Source organism: Brienomyrus brachyistius, chromosome 3, assembly GCF_023856365.1.
Source record: "Brienomyrus brachyistius isolate T26 chromosome 3, BBRACH_0.4, whole genome shotgun sequence".
Classification (NCBI taxonomy): Eukaryota; Metazoa; Chordata; class Actinopteri; order Osteoglossiformes; family Mormyridae; genus Brienomyrus; species Brienomyrus brachyistius.
In genome coordinates, this window is record NC_064535.1 from 6,854,279 (window position 1) to 6,870,262 (window position 15,984).

Below are 15,984 nucleotides of genomic sequence, written 5' to 3' on the forward strand. Positions count from 1 at the left end.
AGACAGATTACACCGTGTGCAGACGGAGATCGCCGCCGCATGGTGAGAACAAAAGAGGGCAGGAAAGGTCTTAAAGCTTCCATTTATAAAGGTAATACTTGAAGTCAGACTTGCTAGTTCTCACCCCACTAAAAGAGATGGAAGAAAGTGTAACAGAAAGCAAGAGGCCACGGAAGGAATTAATAATGAACAAAATGGTTTGTTACATTAAATGGTCTATTGATACGTGCCTGTTTATTTATTTAAATCATAATTTATTTATCTGTGCTTTTAGTCCAAGCCGGCATGACAACAGAGAGCCAAAGCAGCCCAGACGCAGATGGGTCTAAATGCCCATCAGCCGAAACGGCCGCAGAGCAGGTGGCGAGGTGCCTGGACACAGACACAGGTATGAGGGATACAGGTCATTCTGCTAGGGCCTGGAGGGTCTTTGATAAACACACACACACACACACAAAGATGGGAGGATCCCTGGCCACATGCACATCTACAGACACTTCTCCCAACAACGCATGTTATAGCGCAGAAACACCCACCAGTAGGAGGCAGCATTGAACCCTGCCCTAATTATGCAGGTTAGCGTGTCATTAGCGTTCTTACTTGATGCTGCCGCCCTAAGAGTCGTTGGATATAAAAATGAATGAATTAACAGAAATAGAGCTGCTGCTGATGACGCATTAGTGTTCATGGACACGCTTGTGCTCGGTTTCCATTAACAAGCCATTAAACACACCCCCCCCTTCCGGAAAGGTGTTCCGCTGCTCCGTGTCTCTGTCAGGACCGCACCGTGACCTTTATTTTATTGACGTGGACCTGACACTTTTCACCAATCAGGTCAATATCCTTGTGAGGCCTTAATAAATTACAGCGTAGTCTCGCCTTAAGCAACACATAAATAAATCCAGGTTTGCAAATGGAAATTGTTTTTCCCCTTCATTCTGTGAGAATTCTTCTTGCATGAAATCGATATTGAATTTCCTCTGCAGGTAAAAGAAAAGCCACAAACTGAATTAATGAAGACTGGCTTCTTCATTTCTCAGATATGAAGTCCAGAACATGATTGAGAAATCCGCTTCATGTGAAACATTACTTTAATAAACATTATCCTTGCATTTAGTGAATAATCTAAAAGTATTTCGCAACTGTTGATGTCTTGGTATGTTAAATAATTGATTTGAATATGAGCCAAAATATGACATTACAATGCACTATTATTCCATCGGAACAAAGGCCAAACAGTGCAGTTCCATATAATGCAATTACTCTGTGAAACTATAAACCGTTTATAAGGTTCCTTGGAGCAGTAACTGCAATATTCCATATTTGTTGAAGATAGCAAAGCAGAAATAGAAATGCCTTTATCTGCATTGTAGTACATACATGTTTAACCATGACTATGAAATATGAAATATTGCATATCTAAAATTCATCACTAATTTACTGAACAATGTATATTTAAAGAATTAGGAAAGGGTTTCTGCCTGTCAGCCTGCAGTCCAACATCCTAGGTCTGTGGAGAAGGGCCGAAGGCAAGAGTGCACTGAGAACAGCATGTGATCAGATCTTTAGTCATTCACAAAGGGAGACAGTAATAGACGTACAATATGGTGTCCTTTGTATTCTGTGCTTTCATCTCTCAGTCTTTGCTCAGTCGGAGTTTCTGGGTGTGTTTTATTTATACATCACAAGCAGAAGAACAAATAGTAACTGTGTTAACCTGTCACACAGTTGGTTAGTAGAATTCCATTTGTCTTTGAAAGAGGCCACTGCATCCCATAGTTAGCCAAGGAGATTGTAACACCGAGTTTCTATATGTAACATGTTCCCCCTCAGGGAGCAACTTCCATAAAGTCCTGCTGCTCCTTTGAAGGTTGTTGATACTGCAACGGATTAGCGTAGCAAAACTTGGATTTATGACAAATCTTGCTAAATGAATGAGACTGGCATACCACGTTTGGGAATTTACTTTCATCATTAATCATGGCTTTTGTGCTGTGAAGTTCTGCTTGGAGTGCATTGCAAATTTGACTTCACTTTAAAATTAATTCCATAAATGGCTATGCCTGAGAACAGTCATTTCTATAGGCGTTATAATACGTAAGGCTACTCAACCAAAGCCATTTCGTTGTAATATTATTTGTTAGAGGAGAGGGAAAAAAAACAAAATAGGCAGTTTGAGGTGATCTGGCCTGTGGGGGGGGGGGGGGGGGGGAGGTCACAGGACCCTTGTCGACACCTTGTTTTCATTTCATTTCACTGTTTATTTATTTACTTGCTTACTTGTCTGTATTGAGCTCACGGGGGTGGGTCTGTATGTCAACTATAGTCAGAATTGCAAAACTGATGCACTCCTCCTTTGTTTGCTACATTATCAGCTTACAGGACCCAACAATGGCTGTGACAGCTTCTCTCCAGCACTGCCTTTTAAATTGGGGTCAGTAGCTGGATAGAAGTGTTGGAAGTCGAAGGAATAAATTAATCGTAGGAAAGTTCTGGTCTCTCTCATCTCAAGCCCCATCCTCGCATTTGTCATTTGTGTTGATGCCACCCCACCCCATTAGGCAGAGACTGCCCACTCCCTGCGACTGACATGGGGCTGCTGGAGTTCTCTAATTGACTATTTTGTGCTACTTCCAGCATGTCTGTTGTGCACAATGGGGCACCTCTCACGTGAAGGTAATTTCTTAGAGCTCTGCAGAAATGGCTTGTGGTTTAGTGCCGCCTGAACACAATTAACCAGTTGCCCTGGGTTTGGCGCATCTGCCAGTCGTCGATGCACTTTGTGCCCAGTTGAAGATGCATTGAGCTGTTTTTATTCTGTTTTAGGTCCCAGTAGAAGTAAACTGTGTGTGACTATCAGTAGGTTGGATTCACACGACCATAAACACACTTGTGGTTCTGGGTCTTTGACGTGTGTGTAGTAAGTGGCTTTTACCTGGATGAAAACTGAATATTTCATAATCATACCGTATAGTCAGTCAGGGGGTCAAAAACTGGACAGCACCTGGACAGCGGCTGAGTTCTACATCACCGCAGGAACCAAAAGGCTTGCTTTCTGTTATTGGGTCATGCTTTGCCCGGCATTTTCTGGCATCAAAGGGAAATTTTGTGGATGGGCCTGCAGCAAGCCGGAAGGGATACTTTCAACATGCCTTTGAAGGTTCTCTTTTGATCAGCATCTTTGTGCCTTTTGCTCCTTTTACATTGTGTGATGGCTTCAAGATGGCAGCATAACAGAAGATAACAGGTGACTAGTTGGCAGTGACAGGGCACACTTTCATTGTAGAGGGGGGCTCTTTGTCTTAAAGGGTTGTTCTTCCATGGGGAAGGCAGAAAGACATGCTCTTTTGGTTCAGTTTACTGAAGTGCTTCTCACCAGTTATTTGGCATAGGACAGACCTGCCAAGGAGTTCAGCCAAGAATGTGCTCATCTTCATTATGCATTGTAGCTCCAGCCCATCCAATGAGAATGGGTGACGGTGGCTACATATGCTTACATGTTTATAATATAAAATGCAACATTTTGTCCCCTACCTTACTGCAGAAGGAGATAGCAGTGGTGACTCCCAGAAGCCTGTCAGCGACAGTGACAGTAAGTACCTAATCAAAAACTCCAGTCCTCTCATTTTACCAGGGGCAGAAATAAATTAGTCAGCATCAGTACTATCATGCTGATTTGAAATTAATTAATTCAAAAAGTCATTAATTAAAGATAAAGTACTACTACGGTTAAAGGTATGTGAAAGAAAGTTTGTATAACCTTGTTTTATCACCACCGCCACCACTGATACCGTGCTTTTTATTAAAGGTATTGCAGTAAGGTAGCATGGAATGGCTTGGTTTAACTGGCCAGGGTTAGCCTGCATTAACCAGTTAGCTTGGATCTTAGCTTATCCGCTGAATTCAGTTCTTCCCATTGCAAGCAAGCATCACCTACAAGTGTTGTTATAGAAACAGAACACTAAAATAGTTCACTTTGTATTAATAGGACAAAACACATACTGTACAGTACCATTTCACATTTACAGCACAGAGCGCGGGGTTATATGAAGGGCTGATATGGTAATTGCCACCCGACAATGTGACGTCTTGTTTTAGAAGTATAATCAAGTCGCCTGTCCTAGTTTTCCCAGATCGTGTTCCCATTTTTTCCTCAGATGGTGGGTGTTGTTTACTGATACTGTCACCTGCATGCTGGCTGTAACCCAGGACTAAGCAGCACTGCAGATGTGATGCATACGTTAGCCAAAATGTACTGTAAATTATTAGATGATTTTTCTTGCAAGAGAAGCTGAGAATTCTGCAGAGTATTTCAGGAGGTGAAGGGAAGAGACTGGGTTTCCACTGACTAGTGGGTTCTGAAAGTATTTAGGTCAAGTTAGCTGGTGTCTCCTTTCTGAGTTATTTACTATTATTTAGTTGATCAGCCTGGGTCTTTGCGACCTTTCATCTGTACAATCTCCTATGTGGGTAGTTGTCTTCTGGGTTTTTTAAAGCAAACCCAGGCTCTTCATATGTGACACTGAGGCCTGAGAGCAGGTCTGCCAGATCTCCTCTTTAAGGAAATTTTATGGATTTTGTGATTTTTTTTTTCCTCCTCAAGGCTTGTAACATTTTCAAGACCAACCTTAATTGAGAATTCGTTAGTGAATTTTAATAGTTCTGCCTTTTTTAAGCAAGGAGGTTCCATACGGTTTTAACAGGTTCCTGTTTAACACGTCAAGAACATCACATCATAGGTGAGAGGTCTCTGTGGCTTTAGCATAAATCAAGTTTTAAGCAAAGTTCACAACAAAAGGCAAGGCATGTAAAACCGGGTGTGAATAGTCGGCGAGATGAAAACCAGGTGTTCAGGGAAGTGTCTGGCTAGAGTTGTATGCGCTGAAATGAAAACACTTTCAGAGGCCGTTTTGCGAATGGGTCACAATCTGCTATTCAGGTGCAGCTGTTTGGCAGTGGGGGGCGACTTTCCTGCTCTGCCCTCCACATGTGGATGGCTCTCTTTGACCACCCAATTAAATGCATTCTGTACCTTTGTCTGGCTCCCCCCACTCCCACCAAAGCCTGTCTGCCTCATTGTGCCTTTACTAAGCCCACCATTACCAGATGGTTTGAGTTTCTCTTTTCACTCCTTCAAAGAGACCCTGTTTTTCCCATCGCATCAAGCATATCTCCCACCCCCCGTTTAATTACCTCAAACCCATTCAGACAAGGCTGGGGATCACTACAGAAGCCTGAGCCATTTCAATGTACGATTCGTAAAGCGGGGCTTGTAAGGTTAGGCAAATCAATGGGGGGGTACAATACCACTTTGCCTCTAGGACCCCCCCTCCATCTTCCAAAGGCAGAATATTTATGAGAACTTCTGCCTTTCATTTCAAGTGCATGTTGGCACTGGTTGGGGTGGACCCAAACCGGCACTCCTTTATGCTGAAGAGGTCACAGTTCGGTATGTTTTAATTGGTTTAGGTCACAAGACACCACATTATCTCACTGCAGTAAAAACTCCATTCACAGTCGAGTGTTTTGCACTGAGACCCACTAAGGCAGCTTGTTGCTCTCCAGAGCTACACACTTCGGAGCATTTACATATGAAAATGGTTTGCTTTCCAAATTTAACACGTCATTAGTCTTTTCGGTCAGGCCCAGTCCCGTCCCATTTTCACATGAAAAGGGAGGGCTCTTCTATTGTCCAGGTTTTAAAAGAAACAATTTTAAAAACGTGTTTCTGTGGAGCAGACAGACAGCTCTCAAAGCTGATGTCTTTCGTAACTGAAAGTGACAGCCAGGGACTGTTTGCAGTCAGCCAACAGGAATTCTGAGCGCTAATAGAAAACTACTGATCCCTCGCACCTGTTAGGTTGATGACTGGGTACAGACAGTTAGAGGTTATGGAAAAGTCCTCCGCTTCCCTCCATATGCACCTGCATTTTGGAAATGTGATGCCAAACCAAGGTGGGGTCTCTAACAACAGTGTCTGTGACGCTGGCACTAGGTGGGATGAGTCTCTGTCAGAAGTGTGAGTGAATTTAGTTTATTTACACTTTAAAAAGTAAGGAGGAAATGCATTGGTCATTTTGAAACTGAGGGGAGAGTAAACTGGGTCACATTTTTAAAGGGTTCCAGAGACAGGTTCCGGCTGTCAGCTGAACTGTAGCACAGCTGTTGCTGTGTTTTTATGGGCCAAACGATTCTGTCATCCGTTTGGCAAAGTAATAGTGTGTGCAGTTAGTCAAATTAGCTAATGGTATTTTAACAGCATAATTTATATTTTATTTCAAATCTATTTATTTCAAGTATCAGGTGTTTTGGTTACATAACATGAAGGAAAAAATTTTATGTTGGGGAACTGCCATGTGGGTAATTAATATTGCATCATGTCATCGGGCAGTAGGGAGTAGTCAGTGTAGGGGCAGCACAGAGTTCCTAAATGAGGCATAATGGTAATGAGATGGATTCCACCCGGCTGTATCTCTTCACAGTTCCCATACCTCTTGTTTTGAGACTTGCCATGCTTGAAATATGCACTGCCGTGTCAGGCTAATGTGTAAGCTATCCGCCTCTGGAATAACAGGTTTCTATGTGCAGAGTCAGTGTTGAGTTATGCTTTTATGCTGATGTGATAATATGCTATCGTATCAAATCGATACGTCCTGCCACGTGCCAGTTGCCTTTCTTAACCTTCCTGCCCCTTACCCTTCTTCAAGCCTGCAAGGGGTACGCCGGTGTTACATTTCTATTAAGATGCCACAGAATATTTGTAGCGCTTTATCACGGACTGCAATGTAAAATGAAAAATTGGCACTGAGCAGACAGACAATAGCAGGATAACAGTCTTCATCTCAGTAGGGACTTTTCTAATGAGGGTGTGAGACTGAAGACATGTGACAATGAAGGCTTTAAATGCCAGTCTTCTTACCTGGCAGCCATTTAACCCCATATTCATTATCGTAAACACAATGCTAAAGCGAGCAAGTAAAATAGAAGAAACTGGAAAGTAAAGTAATCCATATCCGAAAAGAATGTCTTTAATGGTTATAGGAATAATTCAGTAACACTATCCAGGGCATTACTGATGAAATAAATATGTACAAATGAATCACAAGGCTTCATGAAGGGTCCGTCTCTGTTCCATTGATTTGCAACCAGCTGTGGCTTTAATATTCATCTCTGAAATTGACTGTGCACTTGCTAAGTTAGATTGCCTACAACACACACGTGAACCAATCTAAATCCGATTACTGTAGATAGACAGTGTCAATCAGCAGTCATCAGAGTCTTTCTCATTCATATGAATTTTCTTTTCTTCTTTGTGGAAAGATACTTCCCTCAAACCATAATCATCATCATATTCGCTGACAGTATATTTGCTATTATTGCAGATTACAGAAAAATGGGAATCCAAAATGAGCTTTCTGTGGTTGATACATCCTTCTACTAGAGAGGTTTGTAAAAGGGCAGCCATCCACTGCAGAAAACAGGCAAAAACCTTTTGTTTGAGGGAGTGTAGACAGGTGGGGAAGTCTGTGTGGACTGTGACACGCTACGCTCCATATGACCAGCTTGTCCTGCTGCCTGTGGCACTAATGCGTGGTGAGTCTGCTTTCTTGGGGTAACACAAGCAAAACACGTGTATGAAAACTGTGTGGGAAAGTTGTGGTACAACATTGTAAAACTGTAAAAGCTCCATGGTAAGAAGTGATAAATAATGTAGACTTCAAATAGAGTACAAATATAAAATGTAATGTTCTAGAAATAATTTAACAAATCTCACACTTAACCAGCTCAGTAGTGCAAGCCAATCCCTGCTGGTAGCGGACTCTCACAGTGTTCTCCGTACGCAGGCATCTTCCCCTCCGATTCCCATTCCCCTCTTCTTCCTACCATTGTTAGGCAGCTGAAGCTTCTGTCCAGTATTATGCATCTCTAATGCGTTTTTTGTTGTCTAGTAAATGTACATAAGTATCTCCTGGCATGTGTGAGGAGGGTCGGGGCGGTGGGGGTGTCTAATTTTCTGCCTGTCTGAATATAAACACACCTTGTGCTGGCTGTACTTCCCTGCTGGCATGCCTGAGATAGGAGCCGGCTTCCCAGGTTTTCGCTATCACTCAGTGCAAGGTTGAAATGACTAGAGAATGATGCCCATGCTGCGAGGCCATTATAAAACTTCAGCGTGATCCAGGATGAGATTGCTGCAGGGGGCTAGGGGTGGGACTGGGGAGGGCTGGGGAGGCTTGCGGTAACCCGTCATTCCGTCACATATCAGAGCCACTTTTAGCCAGGGAACCATGCGCACAGGTAACACATGTATCCCAGTACCCCATAAAGCAAAGGGGGAACACCAGTAATCACTGTGCCCTGAACACGCTGCCATCTGCAGCACGTTCACGTTGAAGACTTGGTGTTTTCCTTTCAGACCTGCTAATGTAGGACTGTTATGCGTTACTGACTGCCAGAAGCAGAGTTTGAGAAACATCACGTAGGCCGTTGCTTGCGACTGAGGAGTAACACTGCTCACCTCCGCGGGCTGGATCTCCAGCCAGGCTGCCGGCCTCCAGTTGCGTGTCCGTGAGGTTCGGTCCGGCTTTCGGCTTCTAACCGTTTGCACGGCCTTCCTTCCCAACCTAAATTTCATATCCTGTCATCCCAGCCAGTCTACTGGCAGAGTGTGCGGCGACATAAAGAACAGGGCAGTGCCAATCCACCTCATTTTTTAGTAGCTTTGTGGTGCTGGTATTAGAATAGCAGTGTAGAAACAAACAGGGCTGGGGTCCTACTATAACTCCCCAATTAGAAAGCTTTCTGGAGAGTGCTGAAGACTTTCCTTTACTGTAAAACTATAGTATTGCTTCCTGCTGTCTGACATTCCTATTAAACATCACGTACAAATATTCAGGTGCTGCTGCCCCCAAGCCAGTAAACAAGGTTCAGAGCCCAAGTATCATTCTTTAAAAAAACCTCCAAATTCCCTGCCTTGTTTATGTGGCTGGCTGAGGCCTCACTTTGCCAAAATTAACAAGGTAAAAAAACTATCTTCCAAAGGGGGGGGGGGGGGGGCAGGAAGGGTTGTGATGGACAATAACTTTTAGAATTTTAACATGGCTGGTTCCATTTCCTCACTGTTGCAATATCAAGCGGAGATAATGGGGTTTCTTGGGCCATAATCAGGAGTCGTCACAGCTGGTTGACTTCACCTCCTGTCCACTGGGAGACGCCCTCCCTCTCCAGCATTGTCATTAGCCAAACTTGTTTCACAATTGTCACAATTCCAGTATTATTTGTTTATACCAGGAAAGCGCATTACTTTTGCCCGTTTCTCGAATGTCAGCGGGACTGAGTGCAATCTCTGATGACGGAGATGCCGCTGTTTGAAAGGGTAACTGTCCAGCAGGAAGCCACTTAGGGTTCAGTTTTTAGTGAAGTCCTCTCTCAGCAATGAGGACAAAAACGTCATTTAAATGTAGGAAATGATATCAGTCAAAGAGGAGAAATTAACTTGCAAATGAAGGGTAAAAGCAAAACACATATTAGAAAAATAATTACAGGGTCATTTTTGGCAGGAAGTTTCAGATCTGAAAATTAATGTGAGATTAATAAAGCGCATTTCCATATTAAGTCCAAACGATGCCAAATTTCCATGTTTTTGCATAGTAATAATGTAGAATGTAAAGACCTTTTCAGAACTGGGAATTTTATTTTGCATTATTTTTCCTACCTTAATCAGAATAATTTTTAAAAGCTGTATTTGTGTTTAATGTTTAAGACCAGCAAGCCTAGAAAGGTATTCTTTATCAGTGAGTTTGCTTCAGGCTGCTGAAGAACACGAATAAGAGATGTGAGCATGAGAATGATGCTTATAAAACTGAGCAATGCAGAGTAACGTCGCAGACTGAAGACGACCTCGGACGGATGTGTGATTTTTTTTTCCTCCTTGTATTCGCTTCAGTTCTTCAGACAGGAACTGAATATCTAGCAACAAGTGGTGGGAATTTCATCATTAGTTTCTGGTCGTCTCAGTTTACTGACTGGAGTTAGTGCGGCGTTTCCAGACTGTGCTGCTGGCATTGAGGAAGTTTTCAATGCCCTGACCATATGGTCCAAACACCATATGGCCAAGACATTACGGCTGGAGCCGTGGCGGCATAATGAGGGGTTTTAATTAATTGTTATCCAAGGGTTATTGTTTCAGATGCCAGGAGGTGTACTGTTGCTGGGGTAACTTAAAATTTGTTTAGATATACTTCGAAAGAGCCGTGTCACCATATGTAAGGTTGGAAATACAGTGCCTCTTATCGATGTCATATTACCATGAGAATACATGTCAAGCAAATCTAAATGAAAAATGTAATGCTGACATGCTCATGCAGAAAACTGGACTGATCATTTTATCTGGCAAATACACCTTGCAGGCTGCTTTTAATGCATTTCAGAACTGGAAAAATGAGAAGTAAAAGTTTGTTTTTTAGGTTTTCAGCACTGACAGCCTCTAAGGCTCCCTCACTTTCGAGTCCTGTAAAATTACGGAGTAGTGCCTCTGGGTGATGGGCCGCAGGGGTCTGTATCGCAGCAGAGGGGAAGCCTAATCCACAATCAGTAAAGACCCTACATCAGCGAGGAAGCTAAGATTGACGATTTGTGACATGTTGCAGCTCCAGTGGACGAGGGGGAGACCCACCATGGTCAACCAGCTGCTCAGGGTGAAGACACCAGTGCTTTTAAAGGTGAGGAGACAATGCGGCTCTATTCTAAATATGTGGCTGGCTGTTAGACATCTATTAACCACCGAAGGTGAATGTACAGGATGCTTAATTCAAAAGATTCTAATTTAGGTTTGTTTTCACACCATTTATTTTTTATCGATCGACTGACCAACTTGTCATTATCTAAAAGTAAAGGAAAAATAAGATTTCGGAAGCCTGGGATGGGCTCCTGACCAGGATAAGCAGCTAGATGATGGATGGATGATTTAAGTCTTTACTTTAGATGCTGGTGCATTACCAAAAAGTGCTGGTGTTGGAAGCCTTGGTATTACATCAGTACGCTAGGTGAAGGCATGGCTGGAAGGAACAACACACATGCCCAGGTGGTGCAGGTGGGGGATCTGTGCATCCTGGCTGCTCATGTTATGTGGACTGGTAGGGTTGAGCTGGCCTGGAGGAGTTAAATAATGAGTTGGCTGGAGGAAAACAGGAGAGAAGACACGTAATTGGGTTTGTATGCAGGTGGGCCAGTGGCAACTGGGATATACAGCAGGTGCTTGGAGATACAAGAATGAGTTGTTTTCTGATTTCTTGCTTATCAAGGCCAAGGAAGTTAAGCAACAGGTGGGGCCCATGTGAATGGGGGTTGTGGCGTAAATGAATGACACATCCAAGCAGTGGCAAGAGCACTACAGCAAGTGCATTGGTTGGCTAGGGCTGGCCGATATATCAATATATCACGCGTGCACATCAATGACCAGGGCTTCAGATGACAGGTGAAACATGTGGACAAAAGGCCAGATTTTCGGGCAGGGAAGAGGCACAGGGGTAGCTGGAGCTGCACGATACACCCTCACAGCCCTGTATTTCCCATGGATGGGTCGCCATGGTGGACAGTCAAGACGGGCATGTTCTCTGACAGAACAGTAACTCCAAGGCCCTGTGTGATGGATTAAGCGCTCACTGCACTAAGAGCAGGGATTGTGCTGTCAGCAGAGGTTCCTGTGTGGGGCAGGAGACAGGAGGTAGCAGAATGGCTGAAGCCTCAGTCATACAGTCTCCTTGTTAGACTCATGCACTATGACTAGTCTGTGCAGCTAAGCTGCTACTTCCACTGTGTGTCTGCAGAAACTACTATGTACGGTCATGTAATAACCAGTGTCCCCTGTGCTATGAGTAACGTCATGCAAGCTACAAACGGAGAGTAGCACATGTAGCACCGCCTGGGTACTTTCTCTGCAGAAACCTTACCCGTTCTCTTAAACAACTTTACATATTTTTACAAGATGAACGCAGGGCCCCACCTAAGTCTTCCACGTGAAACCTTTGAAGTCCGTTTTCCGAGTTGCTTTATCTATACATATGCAGTATGTCAGATAATGATTTGACGTTGCCCCCTTTACCCCAGACCCCGTTCTCCCTGCTGGCCTGGCTTTTGTAGGGTGGTACATGCCCCCCTCCCCCTCCACCTACTGTACCAACTGCATCATGAAGTGTCTATTTATATTAAACAAAATACAGTGCTGTGCAAAAGTCTTGTGCAGCCAAAAGGAAAGTTAAAAGCTATTTTCTGGGTAGTAAGTGCACTTTTGCTCAGAACAAAGAACACAATTTATCATTAGAACACATGCAAATTAACACATGTAATATTCTCCAAAAAGGTACTGATATCTTGGATGGCTAGATGAACATCGCTTTGGTTTCCAAACCTCTCCTCAGGGGCATCTCAGACATTCTATGGATGTGTTACATTTCACAACCAGATCACTTAATTAAATTAGTTTAATCAATTAAGAAGTCAATGAGATGTTGTTCTGGTCTATTCAAAATAACATGGGTGTACCGGATGGTTTTGAAATGGCTGGCATACTTTGACAAATATCATAGTTTTACACCAACATTAATATCATTTACTGTTTTCTGACTGCCTAAGACTTCTGCACAATACTGTATGTCAATAACCAAGTTATAAAATATAAAGAAATGTGTATTGCATAACACACTCTTAAAGCTCTCGTGATACCTCAGGGCACAGAGACCAAATGAAGTCCATTACCTGGCAGAGTGCCAGACAGACACTGACACTGCAGTCCTTAGACTTTTGTGGCCCTTTTCTCCATTCTCAGGTCCTCCAGCTGAACTGAGTACTCAGGGTGAGGAATCTGAAGTAATGCAGCCTGACAGAAATCAGTCCAAAGGTGAGAGAGCACAGGAAAGCACAAATACACACAGCCCTGTTGGTCTGCTGTGCAGCCTTTTCTGGTGGCTGTTGAATTAAAATTTGTCTGGTGATAGTTGTGGGTTCGTGTTTACTTGCTCTAAGGCAGGCACTGGGGATCTCGTCAAGGCTACTCGTGCACTTTAAACCCCGGGTGTCTCTCTGGACTGTCAAACATACTCCTTATACATCTAGCCATAGCGTGCTGGGACCAGCGTTTGACATTAAGCCGTGATATAAATCTCCAATGGTGTTTTGTAAACCCTGCAAGCCGGTACATGGAAACATGGCACGCTGGCCTTGCCTGCAGTTTCCAGTGCATCAGACTGCGCTTTTGGTGGCACAGTAATAATGCATTACAACATTCAGAAGCATACATGAATGAATGACTGAAACACGGGATTATCAAATCCCTCCCATGCCCACACAAAACCAATCAGGCTCCTCTTCCATCCACTGCAGAAGAAATAGAAAGAATTAAATTGTATAGGGGAGTCACTTGCACTTCTGATGCTCCTTCCACGGTCAAAGCATTTTGTCTTCTTTATCCCCCCCAGACCCATGAGGAGTGAAGAGACAATCAGCCTCATCATGGGAAGACAGCAAGACTGTGCAAAGGCACCATCACACTGACATTGTCCACTGGGAGAACTAGATGTTCTAGGAAGAGTAGAACAAAGTTCATTAACTTTTACGCTTTTGATTTTTTTACTAATCGCTTTCTTTCATAGAACTATATATGAAATATATAGAAATGTATAAAAAAACTATATATATATATTAAAAAGCAAATTATAAAATATATTCAAAAATGAAATGGGGAAAACATATCAAAAGATTTCTCAAGGTGAAGAGTGTGTGAATTGGCAGTGATAGCTGGTAGGTAACCGGCCTGATCTGTGATGGGGCGTCCTAGGGGCAAAGCGTACCTACCCATCTGGGAGCTGGTAACAGAGGTCTACCATTAATGGTCCTTTGGTCTGCAATGTCCAATAGCTGAAACTCACCAACCATCCTCATTCCAGTTTCCTTTACGATCAAGTTTTTTGGAAAACCTGCTACATAAGACACCCCCCACCCCAGCAATTCAGACACTACAGGGCAGTGCACTTTTGTTTTCTAAAGGCGCCAGAAATGTGGTTATTCTGTAGGTTAATCCTGCATTTTGTATTTGAGACTGAGCAAGTCACAGAAGCCCAGGAAGATAAGTCACTAATAACCTTTTGATGCATCGACACTGCTACAAATCCAGCGCTTTGCGGCTTCAGCATTTTTCATAAGTCTTGAGAACGCATTTGAATAGCCAGCGACCAAATGGCAAAAGCATCGAAATTCACCATCATCTCCCTTAACCACATCAATTAGTTTTGATCCACATACCTGCGGTGTGTTCAGTGGGGCTTATTAAAAGAAAGAGTTCATTAATTTGAAAAGACGATTGAGTTTAGTTGCCTATCTGTGTGAGGAGAAATTTGGCAATTTTCTGTGCATGGTAGCTTTGCTTTAAACTTCCAAAACATAACACACTTTGTCCTCTGACTTTCTCTCTTAGCGTTTAAAGGATCTGCCTTATTTCACATCAACACATGACCATACAGGAAAAGTGAAGGTGTAAATGCAAATATTTAGTGGTGCATTGTTCTGCATACAAGTTGTATTTGTTAGTACATAATGTGGTGGCTGATGCCTGTGTTTCTTTTCCTTTCTAATTTATATGGAACAAAATGGGAAGTTTTTTTTTCCCCCTAAGTATTTTTTTTTCCAACAGAAATCAATTAGTTCCTTTCATCTGTGCCATGTCATATTTTACTCAATGAAATGCCTTCATACTTTGATGTTTGCTTTGCTAAACAATGACAAAAAAAAAATAAACGTTTAATCAATGCCTGAATAACATCTATTCTGCACGATTTTCATTATGGAAAAAAAAACAGGGATCCTCTAATGTATGCGGAGTCCATTTCTCTGCTTTCAGCTTGTGTGTTTTACATATGTGACTCATTTCAACAAAAGCACACTGTGGCCGTTAAAACCCTGAAAAAACCTGCACCATTTCTGTACCGGTGCTCAAACTCTTTGTTCTCCATCCATTACTGCATGATGGAAACACAACTCCATAGTTTGCAACATTGTCGACACTGGAAAAAAAATCACGAGGTACAGAGAGAGAGTTGAAGTACGACGCCTTGGGTAATGGTCTTATAAATAACATACATGCAGAATATTGGATCATTATATACACTCTAAAGAGAGCCTTGCCTTCCAGCCAGAGTGCTTTTTTTTTTGCTAAATTACTGCTGCTAATTCAATCGAGTCCAGTTCAACACTTCAGCTGGGCTAGTGCATTTAACAAGGAAAGCGATTCCTGTTGAAAGTACTGCTCTCGATTTAAAAGGCTGGCAGTAAAGGAGATGGTCAGTCACGGCCAGCCTTGCGTTAAGAAGGACAAGGAAGGCAGCTCACAAGTAACTGGTTGGGATCTAAGCAATCCCGTTATCAGGGCTTGCCTGAAGATGCATTTAAAATATATGTGGACTGATGCAGATTTGTGTGTCAGAAAATAAAAACAAAGAGAATCAGTATATAATACAATCCCTTCTGCCTTGTTTCATATTTACAAGGAAGTAAAATATTGTACCATGACTGGTGACTGACTAGATTTACCACTTACATATTAAGGTAAAAGTTTGCTCAGATAATGTACACAGTAGATATATGTGTACATTAGACGGTAATGTAATGTACCTGTAATACTTTCAAAACAAGTACTAAAAGTTCAATGCTAAAAAGTAAACCTAACACTAGCTCCAACCCTAACCCCTGCTGCCCTTTTTTACCCTTATTGTGTCATAGTTGAAGAAACAAAGATATCACACCATTAGGTTATAGGGCACTGTCTACACATCGCACAATACAGATAAACTAGTTGATTCTGTACAAGTTAGAAACTCAGATGACATATTTTACCTATAACACATTCCAAAAGTTCATAAATTAGGTAAATTTAAAAAGCTTCTGTTTTTCAAGGTTTTCAAAAAATGTACATGACCTGAAAGTTCAGAAATT

At 42.5% G+C, this 15,984-nt stretch overlaps 1 protein-coding gene across 1 annotated transcript in view; it reads left to right on the forward strand.

Annotated features, from left to right (window-relative positions):
- macrod2 (mono-ADP ribosylhydrolase 2) overlaps positions 1-14,812 on the forward strand; it is a 430,585-nt gene extending 415,773 nt beyond the window's left edge. The window contains exons 16-20 of the mRNA XM_049008306.1: positions 275-388; positions 3,545-3,592; positions 10,650-10,721; positions 12,827-12,898; positions 13,476-14,812. Of these exons, the coding sequence (XP_048864263.1) occupies positions 275-388; positions 3,545-3,592; positions 10,650-10,721; positions 12,827-12,898; positions 13,476-13,483 (314 nt within the window). The 3' untranslated portion in view covers positions 13,484-14,812. The remainder of the gene's footprint in view (positions 1-274; positions 389-3,544; positions 3,593-10,649; positions 10,722-12,826; positions 12,899-13,475) is intronic.
- The last annotated feature ends 1,172 nt before the right edge of the window (positions 14,813-15,984 follow it).